Below are 18,681 nucleotides of genomic sequence, written 5' to 3'. Positions count from 1 at the left end.
GTGAGTTGGGCCATTCTTTCGTCTGTTTCTTTGCGCTACCTCGCTAACGCTGGAGACAGCGACAGAGTATGATAATAAAAAAATATATATATATATATATATATATATATATATATATATATATATATATATATATATATATATATATATACGCAAGAGTGTGCAGGATGTTCTGGATATTAGGTCTTACGTATATAACGTACTTTGAAAAGAAATGACAGAAAAATTAATACAAAGCAAAAAGCAACACAGAAAGTAACGCTCACTTAGTCATAATGAGAAAATGATAATCCCTGAGTCTGTCGTGTGCTGGTCGCCAGGAAAGTTGGTCGCTGTTGTTGTTCAAGTAATTAGCGACAGGAAAGAAGCTCTCGGGCTCGTGGTGAACCTCCCTGCCCCAGTGAAAGCTAAAGTGAATCTGACAACTTGACACACAGCGACATTTGTTTGGTGGAACGTGGACTAATGTACGTAGAGTATAAGACTCCTGCACTCTCAGATTGGTGTGAATCTCTCTCTCTCTCTCTCTCTCTCTCTCTCTCTCTCTCTCTCTCTCTCTCTCTCTCTCTCTCTCTCTGATAGTTGTTGATCGCCGCTTCCCGCGTGAGCGATGTAGCGCAAAAAAAACAGGTGAAGAAAGGGCGATTTCGCTCACGTCCATTTTCTTCCTGCTTCATGAGTTGCTTTCATCTTTATAAAAACTCCCGCAGCGCTCAGGGAGCTAACCAGGGCCACAGTGAGGGACCACAGATCATAAAGTGTTTCGATGTTACGTGTGTGTGTGTGTGTGTGTGTGAAGAGCACAGGGCAATTTAGATGTAAGTTCTCGGTGTCTTTATTCACGTAGCTGCAACGTGAGCGTGAAGGGTCCGGCCTGGGACTGTGTTGTTTCCGTGATGTAATGAACGGATGAGTGGATGATGCCCGGAGCGTAGACGGGAAAGTGTGACTGGTGTTATTCTGGGGGTCGTGGTTTCCTATTTATGTATGTCTGGTGGATGGTATTTCAAGTATTTGTCGGGTTACTTCAGTGTGTATGTGTTCTGTCATCGTTACGTATGCTGGGGGATGAAGGGAATCTGTGGGTAGAGGTTACTAAAGAGTGAGGCAAAGGATAGACTTTTTATTTATAGTTTGGGAACTTGTGGTTAGTTGTGGAGTGGGCTGGATAGGAAGGGGGGTCAAGCGCTCTTTTAAAGTATGTGAGTGACGAGCATGTTGAGGTGGAGTCGTATTGGCAGGGTCTTCACTTCTCTGTGTTGAGCGTAGTCGGTTGCTACACTGCCATTTGTTATGAGGGGTGTGTTGTTTTATGGGTTTGCGTCTTCGTTTTGTTATCGTTTGAGATGGGAGGTCGGGCAGGTGGGGTGTGGTTTAGAGTGGAGCCGATGAATTGTCTTGAGATAATGCTGAAGTATTCTTTCTCTTGTCCATACCTGGCGGTAGTCAGTGTTGTGAAGGTAATGAGTGTCGTGTGTCGCTTCTGTGTTGATGTTACAGGTGTAGGGGAGTCAGGTGTGTGTGTGTGTGTGTCGTATGTGACGTATGAAATAGTTTGCTGTTTTTGAACATGTAGACAAAAACGTTTGTCTAATAAATATTGCAGACATCAACGACAGTTTTTACAATATAACACACACGCACACACACACACACACACACACACACACACACACACACACACACACACACACACACACACGGAGACTTAGGAGAACCAACACAGTAAATCCAAGAAACGTTGGGGGAGGTGTTACCAATGGCTCACATATCACATCTCGGTCCTCAGCGTTTCTCTGCATGTCTTGCCGCACCACAATCCTCGACTTGCATCCCTTGGTCGCTCACGAACGCACCTGAATGCGGCCTGATACCCTATTTTTCTCGAGGGATACAGGATCAGCGTGTATTCCCCGCGGCAGGCAAATCCCCGCTCCCGCTCTCTCTGGCAGCACAGACGACGATAAGTCTCCAGGCAAGATCGCCAGGTATTCCCACGTGGCTCTGTATATATATATATATATATATATATATATATAGGTTTGCGGCAGGGGTGTGTGATGTCTCCATGGTTGTTTAATTTGTTTATGGATGGGGTTGTTAGGGAGGTGAATGCAAGAGTTTTGGAAAGATGGGCAAGTATGAAGTCTGTTGTGGATGAGAGAGCTTGGGAAGTGAGTCAGTTGTTGTTCGCTGATGATACAGCGCTGGTGGCTGATTCATGTGAGAAACTGCAGAAGCTGGTGACTGAGTTTGGTAAAGTGTGTGAAAGAAGAAAGTTAAGAGTAAATGTGAATAAGAGCAAGGTTATTAGGTACAGTAGGGTTGAGGGTCAAGTCAATTGGGAGGTGAGTTTGAATGGAGAAAAACTGGAGGAAGTGAAGTGTTTTAGATATCTGAGAGTGGATCTGGCAGCGGATGGAACCATGGAAGCGGAAGTGGATCATAGGGTGGGGGAGGGGGCGAAAATTCTGGGAGCCTTGAAGAATGTGTGGAAGTCGAGAACATTATCTCGCAAAGCAAAAATGGGTATGTTTGAAGGAATAGTGGTTCCAACAATGTTGTATGGTTGCGAGGCGTGGGCTGTGGATAGAGTTGTGCGCAGGAGGATGGATGTGCTGGAAATGAGATGTTTGAGGACAATGTGTGGTGTGAGGTGGTTTGATCGAGTAAGTAACGTAAGGGTAAGAGAGATGTGTGGAAATAAAAAGAGCGTGGTTGAGAGAGCAGAAGAGGGTGTATTGAAATGGTTTGGGCGCATGGAGAGAATGAGTGAGGAAAGATTGACCAAGAGGATATATGTGTCGGAGGTGGAGGGAACGAGGAGAAGAGGGAGACCAAATTGGAGGTGGAAAGATGGAGTGAAAAAGATTTTGTGTGATCGGGGCCTGAACATGCAGGAGGGTGAAAGGAGGGCAAGGAATAGAGTGAACTGGAGCGATGTGGTATACCGGGGTTGATGTGCTGTCAGTGGATTGAATCAGGGCATGTGAAGCGTCTGGGGTAAACCATGGAAAGCTGTGTAGGTATGTATATTTGCGTGTGTGGACGTTTGTACATACATGTGTATGGGGGTGGGTTGGGCCATTTCTTTCGTCTGTTTCCTTGCGCTACCTCGCAAACGCGGGAGACAGCGACAAAGCAAAAAAAAAAATATATATATATATATATATATATATATATATATATATATAGAGAGAGAGAGAGAGAGAGAGAGAGAGAGAGAGAGAGAGAGAGAGAGAGCACGAAGTGATCACATGTATTAAGTGGATTTATATAATCGTTGGTCGCGCAGGAGGCGAGACATCACAGTGATGGTCGAGTGAGCTGATACGCTTGGCTGTGACGGGACAAAAAGCTTTCCATCTCAGACCAGCATTTTTGTCCCCCTCACAGTCGAGCGGATCACCTCACTAGACTATCATTTAGATGCCTACGTTTGAGTCCTGCGCGCCCAGTAGTGATTGCTTCCGTTATATATATATGTATATATATATATATATATATATATATATATATAGAGAGAGAGAGAGAGAGATAGATAGATAGATAGATAGATAGATGTAGATAGATAGATATTTTGAGAAAGGATAGTGATTGGAAGGATGATGAAGTTAAGTTGCTAGGGAAAGAGAAAAGAGAGGAGTATGGACGGCATCTGCAAGGATGGAGTGCGAATGGTTGGGAGGCATACAAGAGAGAGCGGCAGGAGGTCAAGAAAGAATGAGGCTCTGGAGTATCGGCTACCGGTAAGAAAATGTTTTAGATGATGAAGAGTGCGAGAAGAACGAGAGCAAGATCTGCGGTCGTCATCGGAGTAAGGAGATGGTGAATTAGAAACAGGATAAGAAGAGGTGAGAGAGAGAGAGAGAGAGAGAGAGAGAGAGAGAGAGAGAGAGAGAGAGAGAGAGAGATGGTGTGGATATTCTGAATGACTGTTGAATGAAGCAGATGACAGGATGACGGATTTAAGGTGTTTGTAAAGAGGTGTTATGAGGAGCGAAGGTTGCCATGACGAATGTTGTGATGGAAAGAAAGAAAGGTGGTGAAAGCCCTTCCCCCAGGGACCAGTTGAAGCGGAGAATAGCTACAGGAGTGGATGCAACTACAGTTGAGTACTTCAGGGAAGGAGTCGATCATGTTACTGATTGGTTAGTAAGGTTTAAAGTGCACGTATGTGGGATATGAGGAAGGTGAATCATGTAAGGAAGAGTACGAGGTGGGAGTGAGTTGACAGGGGGGACTGACCAGGGTGTGTTGAAATGCTTTTGACGTATGGAGAAGATGAGATGTGGTAGTGAGTTGACAGGGGGGACTGACCAGGGTGTGTTGAAATGCTTTTGACGTATGGAGAAGATGAGATGTGGTAGTGAGTTGACAGTGGGGAACTGACCAGGGTGTGTTGAAATGCTTTTGACGTATGGAGAAGATGAGATGTGGTAGTGAGTTGACAGGGGGGAACTGACCAGGGTGTGTCGAAATGCTTTTGACGTATGGAGAAGATGAGATGTGGTAGTGAGTTGACAGGGGGGAACTGACCAGGGTGTGTTGAAATGGTTATGACGTGTGGAGAAGATGAGTGAAGATATATAGCCCATATGAAGGATCTACGTGGCAGACGTTTATGGCGAACGAGGGAGGGAGGGAGGGAAGGTGTATGTTATTCCTTCTTAAAGGAAATGCTGCACGGCATATGAGTGTGGGGGTCTGTGGCACGCCACCTGAGTGACTATGGTAAGCCATCTGGGGGAGCTGTGTGACACGCTGTCTAGGGAGTTTGATGACACACCAGCTGGCACGACCATAGCACTCCATCTAGGATGAACTATAGCTAGCTGTCTGGAACTGTGGCACGCTGTCTGTGGGGTTGGGGGAAGGGCACTGTGTCACACAGCGTGAGAGGACTATGGCACGACATCTGGAAGGGGACTGTGGCACGTCACCTGGGGGCTGCGCTGAGACACGGGATCTGAAGGGAATGTAGCACAGCACCGAGCGAGTCTGTGACACGCCATCTGCGGGGTTGTAGTTGTGGCACTCTGTCTGGGGAACTAGGGCACGTCATCTGGGGAGAGTGTGGCTGTGTCTCTCTCAGGGGGCTGTGGTACGGAGTCTGGGGGGGGGGGGGGGGGGCCTGTGGCACGCCGCCATCTGGGAGGGAACTGTGTCTCACCATCTGAGGAAAATCATCTGGACACAGTCACGGTAACACATTCTTCGTTCGCCAACTCCAAACCTAACTAACCTTGCATTATAATGTGAAAATATTTCAAAAAGCGCTTTCGAATCGTCTAGAAGCACTAAGCCAAACTTCCCAGAAGCATTCGAGAAGATTGTGGAAGCTCCAGAGAATTCTAGAAGGGCTAGAGGCCTTCTAGAAGAACTAGAGAATCTTCTAGAAGCCCAAAACATTAGAAGCGCAAGAGAAAGTTCTAGAATCTCCCAGCCACGTGACTGACCCGATCTGAAAGGGTGTAAACCATGCTCGAGGACAAGGTGAAATAGATCTTACACTGAGCGACATTAAGAGACAGAAAAGTCTGCTAGGCGTCGTCTGATAAGTCGTAGCTAGGCGTCCGCCTGGGGAACTAGCACCTTCTATCTCTTAAAAGCCTAAATCCAGGCCTACGAAGGATTCCATCTTAATTTTCAAAGACTGGTCGGGTGGAGAGAGGGGGGAAAAATCAGTTGATTGCAAGGATCTGTCGGGGATTAATAGATTACCGACCGACAGCCCAGTGGAACTTAGTGAAATAGGCGTAAACAATGAGCGCTCAGTCCTGGCGGCATATGGCATCAGTGAGTTGCCAGTTATGTATTTACTGATATTTAACCTAAGAATTTCTCTGAAGTAGTCCTGTTCCTACTGCTACCCAGACACTTTTATTTTCCAAAGGTTACTGCAGCCTAAGGCTGCGCTTCATCCAGTAGCAGGGAAGTGTGGAGTGAAAAATTCTTTGATGAGGCTGATAAAGTGGAGTGATCCATTGTACGATATATATAGGGTTATAGCAACATGATGATATACCATGAAATTATGCAAGAAGCCTGTTCAAAAATGAGTAAAGAAGTACCTTTATGGTATAAGAGAGGTGGATATATGAATTGAAATGTCTGAAGATATGGTTATTAGTTACAGCTTACATAAATATATAAAATAGTTCGTATTAGAAGAGAACCTGCAAGAGATGGGTCCCTACGAATATATATATATATATATATATATATATATATATATATATATATATATATATATATATATATATATATATAAATGAGTGAAATACTTTATATATATATATATATATATATATATATATATATATATATATATATATATATATATATAAACTATTTCACTCATTTTTTGATCAGGTTTCTTGCATAACGTTATGGTGTAACGTCTAGTCACTTTATCTCTACGTCTTTCGTACAGCTTTTCACTCCAAGTCATCAGTCTGGTTTAACAATCTGAAAGTTGTGATCAGGTCACCCTTTACTCTTCCCTCTTCCAAGGCGGGCAGAATTAGGGCTTCCAGCTATCCCTTGTTACTCAGTTATTCTAATTCTGAGATCATCTTTGTTGTCTTCTTCTTCTGGACCTTCTCTATTAACTCTTTGTGCCAGTTTAAGTGCGGCGATCAAACATGAAAAGCATATTCTAGTTTCGGCCTTTAGCACAATATGAACTGCTTGTTAGATATTTCCGTATTCCATATACTTGGAAGCTTTGTCTAACATTTGCCAGCTGATAGTTTGACTCCTGTACTATCTTATAATGTGGGAATCTGGAAACAGGTTAGATTGGGTTCGACTCCCTAGTCCTTTCTCTCACTTAGAATCCTGGAGCTAATTTCGTGTGGGATGATAGCCATGTTGAATGTGTGTGTGTGTGTGTGTGTGTGTGTGTGTGTGTTGGGTCAGGTTAAAGGTCAGTGCACTACAGGGGTCGTACAGATATACGCAAGGGTCGTACCATGCAGTCACATCCAACGACCCACACTTTTAGCCTTGAGATAATAGCACTACAAATTTTGATCAAGAACGACTCTGTCGAGGAACAGCTGAAGGATCAGCAGGTCGTCATTGCTCGATGAAAGGCAGGTCGTCAGTCCTCGAGAAACGACCCCCCGTTCATCAAACTGCCAGCTTCAGTGAACGACCCCGAGCCCCACCTTGCCAGTAGACCCTAATTGGTTGTTGATATTGTGGACAACACGACCCACGACCTAATTAACTAATAGGTAATGGCATCCACTGCGAGATCATGATCAACAATGACCTTGTAATGATCTTCATCTCTTGGTCAATATTATTATAGAAATACGAACACGCAGCACAGTGTCGCAATATGGTTTACAAATTAAATATATTCCAACCGTGAATGTAATTTTTTGAGTGCACTATATTTGTAACTTGCAAAAAATATACTAAAATTCGTCTCTTTTTTATTTTGTATAGTGAAAGAAAATGGACGTAAATATATGTGAAGGATGGGTTATATCATCGTCCTTCGTTTTCTATTTAGCTCTCAACACCGAGTGAGGTATAACTTTTTTTTTTTTTACCCCTATTTTCCAGTATTACACCAGCGCGCCATTCTTTTATTGTCTGGCCTGATTGACCTGAAACTCGGTAGCCATTTTCCCCTGAACCAATATACCCAGAATTTTTCTCTTCATTCTTTTTTTTTTTTTTTCGTATTTCATAAACTCAGTGAGTCTAATGTGGCCATAACACAGGGACGAATCGATGGGAAATAGAACATTGTATCAAACATTTGTGAAAAGGTTCCATCCCCGAATTGCTGTATTGAAAAAAAGTGCATGAAAATACATGTATTTTGCGCGTGGGGGTCATGTCATGAAAAGATGAACTGGCATCAGAAAGCGTTTTTTTTTTACCCTTTTAAAATCTTGATTCGTGAGCATTTAAATATTAATATCGTCGCAGTCTAATTAACTTCCACTCTCGTATATGAACCGAATGACATTCATGTATCTATTCCTATATTAAGCCAATGGCTTTTTTTTTTTTTTAATACCTAAATTCAAAGTTCTTTTCAAATATGGAAAATAATATTACATCGAAAGAAAGAAAAAGAAGAGAAAAAAAAAAAGACATCGCATCAGGTTAGCACACCATTTTCTTTTTCCTGGGTATGCGAGAAAAAGAAATATACGTCTGAGGAAGTCTCTCTCTCTCTCTCTCTCTCTCTCTCTCTCTCTCTCTCTCTCTCTCTCTCTCTCTCTCTCTCTCTCTCTCTCTCTCTGCTGGAGCAGCGCGCCTCAGAGGCCTCCATTCGGTGCCATCATCCCTTCAGTATTCTTCGCCGCCCCCCCTACCCAGGCTTCCTCTGGGTCTGGATAGATGCCGTTACGTCGCTCCTTCACTCGCCGTTTGGCTCCCAGCTGCCCATGTGGGCTGATACTGGCCCTCTACTGCAGGATGTGGGGAGGGGAGGGGAGCAGACGGTATTGACCCTTACTAAGGTCACGACGGTACGACCCGTGGAGGTCACCGTTGCGATCCTGGAGCACGACGGTACGACCTTCGAGCACAACGGTACGACCTTTGAGCACGACGGTACGACCTTTGAGCACGACGGTATGACTCATGAACTGAATATTGCGTTTGTTTAGTAAGAAGGTACGACCCTTGAGCACGACGGTACGACCTTCCCTTGAGCACGACGGTACGACTCATGAACTGAATGTTGCCTTTCTTTAGCACGACGGTACGACCCTTGAGCACGACGGTAAACCTTTGACCACGACGGTACGACCTTCCTTTGAGCACGACGGTACTACTCATGAACTGAATATTGCGTTTCTTTAGCACGACCCTTGAGTACGACAGTACGACCCATGTAGCTCGAAATTGCGATCTTTGAGCATGACAGTATTGACCCTTGAGCACGATGGTACGACCCTCGACCACGTTGGCACGACCCTATGACCTCTACGCTGCGACCTTTGAGCTGGTATGTGACCTTGCCTTTCGCTTCACCGCCAGGGTCACTAGGGGAACAAGCTATCATCATCATCACTATTGATGGTTAACTCCCCATCACACCATCTCAGTCGATCAGTCGAGCGTCGTCACAACCCATGTTGTGGCTGTCATCACTACAACACAACAGACGGTCAACTTCCACAACGTGATAATATCTTCTCTTTTCCCTGAGGCAGAAGATGTGGGTAACAACAGAAATCAGTAAACCTTGATTGATAATGTTAAGCGTTTCTTGCATTTCGGTGAATGATCAAGTGAAGGAAAATGTCCAGATGTAGAATTCGACACAAATCAGCACAAACCAGTGACCAAAATGAATGTATGCAACTCATCAATTTTTTTCTTCTTTTAGCTGTGACGGCACTGCCAGCTAAGGCCCTATTCAAGGCAATTCCATGCACGCCTTTCACCCTCCTGCGTTAACGAGGTAGCGTTAAGAACAGAGGACTGAGCCTAAGAGGGAAAATCCTCACTTGGCCCCCCCTCTCTGTTCCTTCTTCTAGAAAAGTAACAACTGGAGTGAAGGATTTTCCAGCCCCTCTCCCTCCCCTTTTAGTCGCTTTTTACAACGCGCAGGGAATACATGGGTAGAATTCTTTCTCCTCTCTCCACAGGGATAATATATATATATATATATATATATATATATATATATATATATATATATATATATATATATATATATATATATACTATCCTGAGCTAGGTACCCATCTTATCGACCAATCCCTAGAGGTGGATGAACAGCTGGGTTGACTGTGGGCCAACTGCCGCAACCAGGATTCGAACCTATGCCCTCGACCCAGGGCGTCACGGCTAGGAACGCTAACCTTTCCACCACGGTTATTGTTTATGTTTATCAAGGTTATATTCCACATTTTGCATTGTTGTTGACTTCAGTGCCCCGTTTTCAAAGAGGTTACTATGAGTGTTTACTGGAACAAACATTATTCAACGTCTGGCATTTTGGTTCTCAGAATTCCACGGCTTCCATCGCACACAATGCAGACCTTCCATTATTTTTTTTTTTTTTAACAAGACTCCACTCGAATCCTCGGGAGCTTAAAAAAAAAGATACCCTTATTCTTATGTGTCAGTAACTGACACCCTCCTCTGCTGACCATGTACATGATGGCCAAATCAATGTAAGTTAACGAATGAACACGATGACCCAGCGTAAACCCTGCGTCTAGTGCGAGGTGAGAACTGAGGGCGTTGTGAAGCTCTCCCTCCCGTATTATCACATCCAACACGGACGAACAGAAGAGGGTTTTGTTGACGAAAGCAGTTCCTGATACTCCCTAAATAGTGAATAAATGGGCAAACGGGTAAAGATAAATGATTTAGAAATAGATAATTATAGCTAATTTTACGAAATATTTCTTAAGGTAATTCTTCAGCACCCGACGAGAAGCCAATCAGACTGTAACCTTCCTGATCGTTTACCTTCCAGCTGGACAATGCCTAAAGTGGAGGGTTTCAGGTTTAGTCTTTCACGCTTTTCCACTAAATACCTAAATTCTCTAGAGTATCCACGTATTGAGTCCATCTAGAGTATCCACTTATTGATTCCGTTATAATTGCTTGTAATCAGAACTTGTTATATGTGTATTGTCTTCACGCAACCATTCCATCCCCCACGTGAATATAATTCGAGTTTCGTATTGTTACCATTGTTTTCACTCCACATTTCGTCCACTCAGAAAAGCACTATTTAACCGTGCGAGCGATACACCATGAGTACAGAAGGAGCACATTCCCACACAGTGTGTGTGGCGTCGTAGCACAGAATCTCTTCATAGATATTTCTCTATAATAGATATTTCCCTGGAGGTGGGAGAAGTAGAAAACGGAGGCCACAGAACTCGAATGATATTTTCCGGGAAAGCCGTTTTCTACGGTGGCAGATGCCGAAGGCGACGGACTCAGCAAAGGAGGACAATATTATTAGCTTATTATCAACTTGGTTTTATTTCCCGTGTAGTAAACATCACCTACGGTGGGGAATCACCTCGTCTGTATACCTGGATTAGATTGGATTTTAGCCGAGGTTTACATATTCATTCTAGTTAAGTCTCCCATTAAAGGATCCACAGAGCGAACCACAAGCCTTGTATTCCCGGAACTTAACCACATTAAATGTATCTTGTACTGTGTTACGTGTGAGCAATGAGGGAATGGTCGCTGACAGTTTTCAATGCTGGCAAATATTTTCTGGAAAAAAATTTTGAAAAAAGTCTTTAAGACTTTTTTATTTGGATAAAAAAAAATGTACAAGACTTTGTTGTGTTTTTATTAGAAAGTGTCACTGTGATAGATCGATATCGTGTGGATTAATGTGTGGACTTTTTGTGGTGAACATCAAAGATGTATCATATTTTCTCAGATTTGTCAAAAACAAAAACAAAAATATGTAGTTGGTTCTGACTCGAGAGAATTCTATTGTGTGTGAAGTTGATTTAGTGTGTGATTCTGTTAGGTGTAGGGTGAGGGAATGTCTCTGATATGTCACAAGGTTTAAGTCTTGTCGAGGATTTTCTCACAGTGTCGTCTGACTTGCCTCTCTCTGTCTGTCTGTCTCTCTCTCTCTCTCTCTCTCTCTCTCTCTCTCTCTCTCTCTCTCTCTCTCTCTCTCTCTCTCTCTCTCTCTCTCTCTCTCTCTCTCTCTCTCTCTGTAGGTATATATTGTGGGTGTTGTCCCGGTCGACGGTGCGAACCTATCATGGCATGTCATGAAGTTGGATTTTTGTCATGGATGAGTTTGTTAAGGATGTGTGTGTGTGTCTGTGTCTGTGTCTGTCTGTCTGTCTGTCTGACTGTATACACTTATTACTTTAATGAAATTTACCCCAGGATTGATTGATAAGAAAAGAGTCCTGGTGTAACCCAGGCTTTATTTCCTGCCTTTCTTAAAACCTGCGCTCCTTCCAGTAGCAGGGAAGTGATGGAATTACTCAGGAGTACGAAGTTCTTTGGAGTCTCGCCAAGGGCGACAATCTCACTCACGGTCTGTATAGAATCCAAGAAACAAAGAAGGAGGGGAAAGAGAATTCTAAACCCTTATTGTCTTCCGGGTATGAATACTGGACCTGCTTAAGTGGTTATCGTGGAAACTATAGATGTTCTGCTCGGCCAGCCGTTGAGAGCGTCTCCAGGAGGAACCACCCGGTCATCGTCTAATGGAGGAAACAAAAGAGACACAAGAATTCCTTTGGTACATGAGTGGGGAGGTGAAGAGAGACCGCTATAAGGGGATTTGCGAGTTTTTCGAGTCCATCTTGAACTTCAAGTAATCCTTGAAGACGTCCAGAGTGACTGAGACTCGGGAAAGGACTAGAGGAAGAAAGGGAGGAAAAAAAGGAGTCTTCCGAGCCGGCAAATATTGGGAATTAACCCGAGTGGCCTTTTGTAAGTAACGAATGTTGACAAGAACTGTGTTTAAAAGGAGGTTGTTAAGTCGATCCTGGAGCCATTAAACCTCTCTCTACGATCTTACGGAGTGGGGCTGGGTTACAGCCACTCCCCAAACCCCCTCTGGCTAAGTAGCAGGATACCACTGTTGTTTGCCTTTATTGAATCCCACAACGGAACTGCGTGATACGAAATTGTAGAAAAGTACCCCCTTGAGCGGCGACTCGGAAGAAAATGAGTATCGAGTGAATAAGAAAAGAATACTAGAGAAAGAGCTTAGGTGTAATCCAGTATTGTTATACCTTGTGGCTCTTTTATGGAAATGGATGAAGGAGGGTAGAAGAAAGAAAATGGGAGTTAGAAGTAAAAGGGAAAATGGAGGAGAGTTGGTGTTGGAGGTAGTGAGATTTAGTGGGGTAGGGAAAGAGCCAGGGTTTGACCCAGCGTGCGTAGAATGGATGTGTTTTTGATTGAGTGGACGAGCGAAGAGGACTGGGGGGTTGTTTCGATTTGGTGGCATTGTTTTTGAATGTGTGTGTGTGTATATTGTTTTATATATAGGATGAACAGCTGTAATGATGTGCATCTCATCTTTTCAGATACCAGGAAGATGTGCACGGCAATGATTGGCTTTGTGGACATGACTCACCTGGTGGCTGGCTGACTCAAACGACACCGACCAGTGTATGGGCACTTGGCGTTGGTAAGTTGTTCAGAATTGGACTTGGTTGTTGTTGCTGATAAACAGTGGTAGTTCCTGAGGGTTGTGACGAAGATGTTATTAGGTTGTTTACCCGATGGAGATTACAACTGTCTTACCTCATCCAGGAGTTATGATGGAACGTAGAGCCTTTTGTTTACTCGTCAGAGAGACATCTGTAATAGGTATTTAGAGATGGTAGTTTTGCTGTCTCGTGTGATTCTGCGATTCCACTGGAACAACGTCGCTTGTTGTTAAGAATCCAACTTGGTGTATGAGAAGAACATCGAAGAGCCACGGTGCTGCGCTGTAATGCGGCTCCAGCGTATGTTACTAGCAGAGCTTTGTAGAGGTGCGAATTCTAATTTCTTCTGTCAACATTTGAACCTCTGAATGTACTGAAATAAACGAGATCCGTTCGTGCAGTAGCCGTCTTGGATTGAATCTTTAGGTTCGGTTTTTAGATTACCATCATCCTTCATCGCCAGTACAGTGTTTGGTGAGTGTGGCGGAGTTGGAGGAAATGACACAGGAGGATGGAGTGTGGGAGAGCATTATGCTGTGTCTCACGTTGATATAGTGTCTGAGTGTTGGGTTCCATAGCGAGACGCGATCAGCCTCCCTCTGAGGTTTGCAGGTGACATTGGTAGTGGTTATTGGGTCTTATTAAGTTCACAAAGCATAGTGAGGTTCAGGAAGGTGTATAGGATAGACAGTGTGAAGGAGGGAGCAGCACAGAGCCTTGGGGTAGATCAGCATCAAGGAGGAACTCGTATGAACATGTATTATTATTTCTGATACCCATCGCTCGCTTTAGTGACTAGATGAATGAAGTATTGTAGGACGTGGCGGATCGTCCCAATGTTGGTTATGAAGAGCCATCTCGACGTCTTTTGTGATAAGGGACAGCCATGTTGTGCGTCCGATGGTTGTGTTGTAAATGTTTGGTGATTGTATTTAACTTTATCTCAGGTGGATTGATGAGGTCGAAAGCAACACTGTTTACGTGAAGGGATGTCATTATTCGTCGGGTGTGTCATCTGTGTGTGTTATTTGTGATTCTCTCTATTATCCTGACCGACTCGAGTAAGTTCACACAGGTGTGTGGTCAACAGGAATGTTCATTGGGTTTTGTATTGAGTTGAGGATCACTGTGGGAGTTGTGGCATCAGTGAGGTGGTTGAGGATTAAGAAGAAGAAAAAAGATAGATGGGAAATTGCCAACGTTGAAAAGAGAGAGGTACTTGTTTTATTAGTGTGTGTGTGTGTGTGTGTGTGTAATCAGTAATGCCCAAGCTAACTGGGACTATTGTGGGGGGGGGTTTTCAAGGGAGAGATGTTTAACCTGGGCGAATGGGATGGGAGCTGTGTGGGTATGTGGTCGTCTGTAAAGGAGCTCATGTGAAGAATATGGTGTGGGTGGAAGTGGCTGTGTGACCTGCTGTGTGTGTATATTGCTATCATGGGCATCGAGACTTACATGGGAGAGGCGGACGCACAAGTAGCGAGGAAGTACCATGGGAGACTATAACCACAACTGCTGATGCGATGAAAGGCGAGTTGTGGGTTGGTTGTTGAAGGAAACATAACCCCGCACGATTTGGGTCCAGTTTGCCAATAGTTTGCTGATCTGTCTGCCAACACAGACGAGAATTTTTTTCCCATTTTTTTCCTTTAAGAAAAAAAAAAAGAAGAAAAACACTCATAAGTCGTTCCTTTACGTCTGGCGTGGCTGACCTGAAATTATAGAAGTATTTCCGTAGGACGGTGGTGCCCTAACGTTTCCATCGCGTTTAATTCTTGTCTCTTGTTCCATATATTTTTTAAAGGTCATACATCTAGCGAAATTGATATGGTTATAAGATTAGTATGAATCTATGAAAACAGAACGTCGTTTTAAACTTTACCTAACAAATTATTTATATTTATATATATTTTTTATTTTTATTTCATTTTGCTTTGTTGCTGTCTCCCGCGTTAGCGAGGTAGCGCAAGGGAACAGACGAAAGAATGGCCCAACCCACCCACATACACATGTATATACATACACGTCCACACACGCAAATATACATACCTATACATCTCAATGTACACATATATATACACACACAGACATATACATATATACACATGTACATAATTCATACTTTCTACCTTTATTGATTCCCATCGCCACCTCGCCACACATTGAATAACAACCCCCTCCCCCCTCATGTGTGCGAGGTAGCGCTAGGAAAAGACAACAAAACCCCCATTCGTTCACACTCAGTCTCTAGCTGTCATGTAATAATGCACCGAAACCACAGCTCCCTTTCCACATCCAGGCCCCACACAACTTTCCATGGTTTACCCCAGACGCTTCACATGCCCTGCTTCAATCCATTGACAGCACGTCGACCCCGATATACCACATCGTTCCAATTCACTCTATTCCTTGCACGCCTTTCACCCTCCTGCTTGATCAGGCCCCGATCACTCAAAATCTTTTTCACTCCATCTTTCCACCTCCAATTTGGTCTCCCACTTCTCCTCGTTCCCTCCACCTCTGACACATATATCCTCTTGGTCAATCTTTCCTCGCTCATTCTCTCCATGTGACCAAACCATTTCAAAACACCATTTCTGCTCTCTCAACCACACTCTTTTTGCTCCCAGAATTTTCGTCCCCTCCCCCACCCTATGATTCACTTCTGCTTCCATGGTTCCATCCGCTGCCAAATCCACTCCCAGATATCTAAAACACTTTACTTCCTCCAGTTTTTCTCCATTTAAACTTACCTCCCAATTGACTTGACCCTCAACCCTACTGTACCTAATAACCTTGCTCTTATTCACATTTACTCTTAACTTTCTTCTTTCACACACTTTACCAAACTCAGTCACCAGCTTCTGCAGTTTGTCACATGAATCAGCCACCAGCGCTGTATCATCAGCGAACAACAACTGACTCACTTCCCAAGCTCTCTCATCCAGAACAGACTGCATACTTGCCCGTCTTTCCAAACTCTTGCATTCACCTCCCTAACAACCCCATCCATAAGCAAATTAAGCAACCATGGAGACATCACACACCCCTGCCGCAAACCTACATTCACTGAGAACCAATCACTTTCCTCTCTTCCTACACGTACACATGCCTTACATCCTCGATAAAAACTTTTCACTGCTTCTAACAACTTGCCTCCCACACCATATATTCTTAATACCTTCCACAGAGCATCTCTATCACCTATATCATATGCCTTCTCCAGATCCATAAATGCTACATACATATCCATTTGCTTTTCTAAGTGTTTCTCATATACATTCTTCAAAGCAAACACCTGATCCACACATCCTCTACCACTTCTGAAACCACACTGCTCTTCCCCAATCTGATGCTCTGTACATGCCTTCACCCTCTCAGTCAATACCCTCCCATATGATTTACCAGGAATACTCAACAAACTTATACCATTGTAATTTGAGCACTCACTCTTATCCCCTTTGCCTTTGTACAATGGCACTATGCAAGCATTCCGCCAATCCTCAGGCACCTCACCATGAATCATACATACATTAGATAACCTTACCAACCAGTCAGCAATACAGTCACCCCCTTTTTTAATAAATTACACTGCAATGCCATCCAAACCCACTGCCTTGCCGGCTTTCATCTTCCGCAACGCTTTTACTACCTCTTCTCTGTTTACCAAATCATTTTCCCTAACCCTCTCACTTTGCACACCACCTCGACCAAAACACCCTATGTTTGCCACTCTATCATCAAACACATTCAACAAACCTTCAAAATACTCACTCCATCTTCTCACATCACCACTGCTTGTTATCACCATTAGCCCCCTTCACTGAAGTTCACATTTGCTCCCTTGTCTTACGCACTTTATTAACCTCCCTCTAAAACATCTTTTTATTCTCCCTAAAATTTAATGATACTCTCTCACCCCAACTCTCATTTGCCGTCTTTTATACGTCTTGCACCTTTCTCTTGACCTCCTGCCTCTTTCTTTTATACATCTCCCACTCATTTGCATTTTTTCCCTGCAAAAATCGTCCAAATGCCTCTCTCTTCTCTTTCACAAATAATCTTACTTCTCTATCCCACCACTCACTACCCATTCTAATCAACCCACCTCGCACGCTTCTCATGCCACAAGCATCTTTTGCGCAAGCCATCACTGCTTCCCTAAATACATCCCATTCCTCCCCCACTCCCCTTATCTCCTTTGTTCTCACCTTTTTCCATTCTGTACTCAGTCTCTCCTGGTACTTCCTCACACAAGTCTCCTTCCCAAGCTTCCCAACATATACATATATATATATATATATATATATATATATATATATATATATATATATATATATATATATATATATATATATACATATCGGAAAGGATCACAATTTTGCGCGATCAAAATATTCCCACGAATCCATGGGGAAAACGAAACACGACAAGTTCCCAAGTGCACCCCCGCGCAATAATCACATCAGGGGAAACACGAGAAACACGTCAGCCGACACACACACACACACACACACATATATATATATATATATATATATATATATATATATATATATATATATATATATATATATATATATATTTTTTTTTTTTTTTTTTTTTTTTTTTTTCTTTCTTTTCTTTCAAACCATTCGCCATTTCCCGCGTTAGCGAGGTAGCGTTAAGAACAGAGAACTGGGCCTTTGAGGGAATATCCTCACCTGGCCCCCTTCTCTGTTACTTCTTTTGGAAAATTAAAAAAAAATAATGAGAGGGGAGGATTTCCAGCCCCCCGCTCCCGCCCCTTTTAGTCGCCTTCTACGACACGCAGGGAATACGTGGGAAGTATTCTTTCTCCTCTATCCCCAGGGATATATATATATATATATATATATATATATATATATATATATATATATATATATATATCCCTGGGGATAGGGGAGAAAGAATATATATATATATATATATATATATATATATATATATATATATATATATATATATATATATATATATATATATATATATATATATATATATATATATATATATATATATATATATATATATATATATATATATATATATTATCCCTGGGGATAGGGGAGAAAGAATACTTCCCACGTATTCCCTGCGTGTCGTAGAAGGCGACTAAAAGGGGCGGGAGCGGGGGGCTGGAAATCCTCCCCTCTCATAATTTTTTTTTAATTTTCCAAAAGAAGTAACAGAGAAGGGGGCCAGGTGAGGATATTCCCTCAAAGGCCCAGTTCTCTGTTCTTAATCCTACCTAGCTGACGCGAGAAATGGCGAATATGTGAAAAAAAAAATATATATATATATAATATGATATATGAACTGCTTATAATCAAAGAGGACACATATGATTAAACGTTTTGTCATCTAGAGTATATAAGCGACTAAATTGTAACATAATCTTGGTATGATTAATATCCACCCACGTCTTGTCTTAAGTCCAGGGTCATAATTTCTAACTTCCAGTTTTTCTCTTTAAGCCAACAGCGTTTGATCTGGTAATCCAGAACGC

At 42.9% G+C, this 18,681-nt stretch overlaps 1 protein-coding gene across 1 annotated transcript in view; it reads left to right on the top strand.

Annotated features, from left to right (window-relative positions):
* LOC139764642 (cyclin-dependent kinase inhibitor 3-like) overlaps positions 1-18,681 on the top strand; it is a 1,341,657-nt gene that overhangs the window by 609,693 nt on the left and 713,283 nt on the right. The window contains exon 3 of the mRNA XM_071691493.1: positions 13,026-13,129. Within this exon, the coding sequence (XP_071547594.1) occupies positions 13,113-13,129 (17 nt within the window). The 5' untranslated portion in view covers positions 13,026-13,112. The remainder of the gene's footprint in view (positions 1-13,025; positions 13,130-18,681) is intronic.

This window comes from Panulirus ornatus, chromosome 50, assembly GCF_036320965.1.
Source record: "Panulirus ornatus isolate Po-2019 chromosome 50, ASM3632096v1, whole genome shotgun sequence".
In the NCBI taxonomy this organism is placed as follows: domain Eukaryota; kingdom Metazoa; phylum Arthropoda; class Malacostraca; order Decapoda; family Palinuridae; genus Panulirus; species Panulirus ornatus.
Note: the sequence above shows the minus strand (reverse complement) of the source record. Positions and strands in the feature narration are given on the sequence as shown.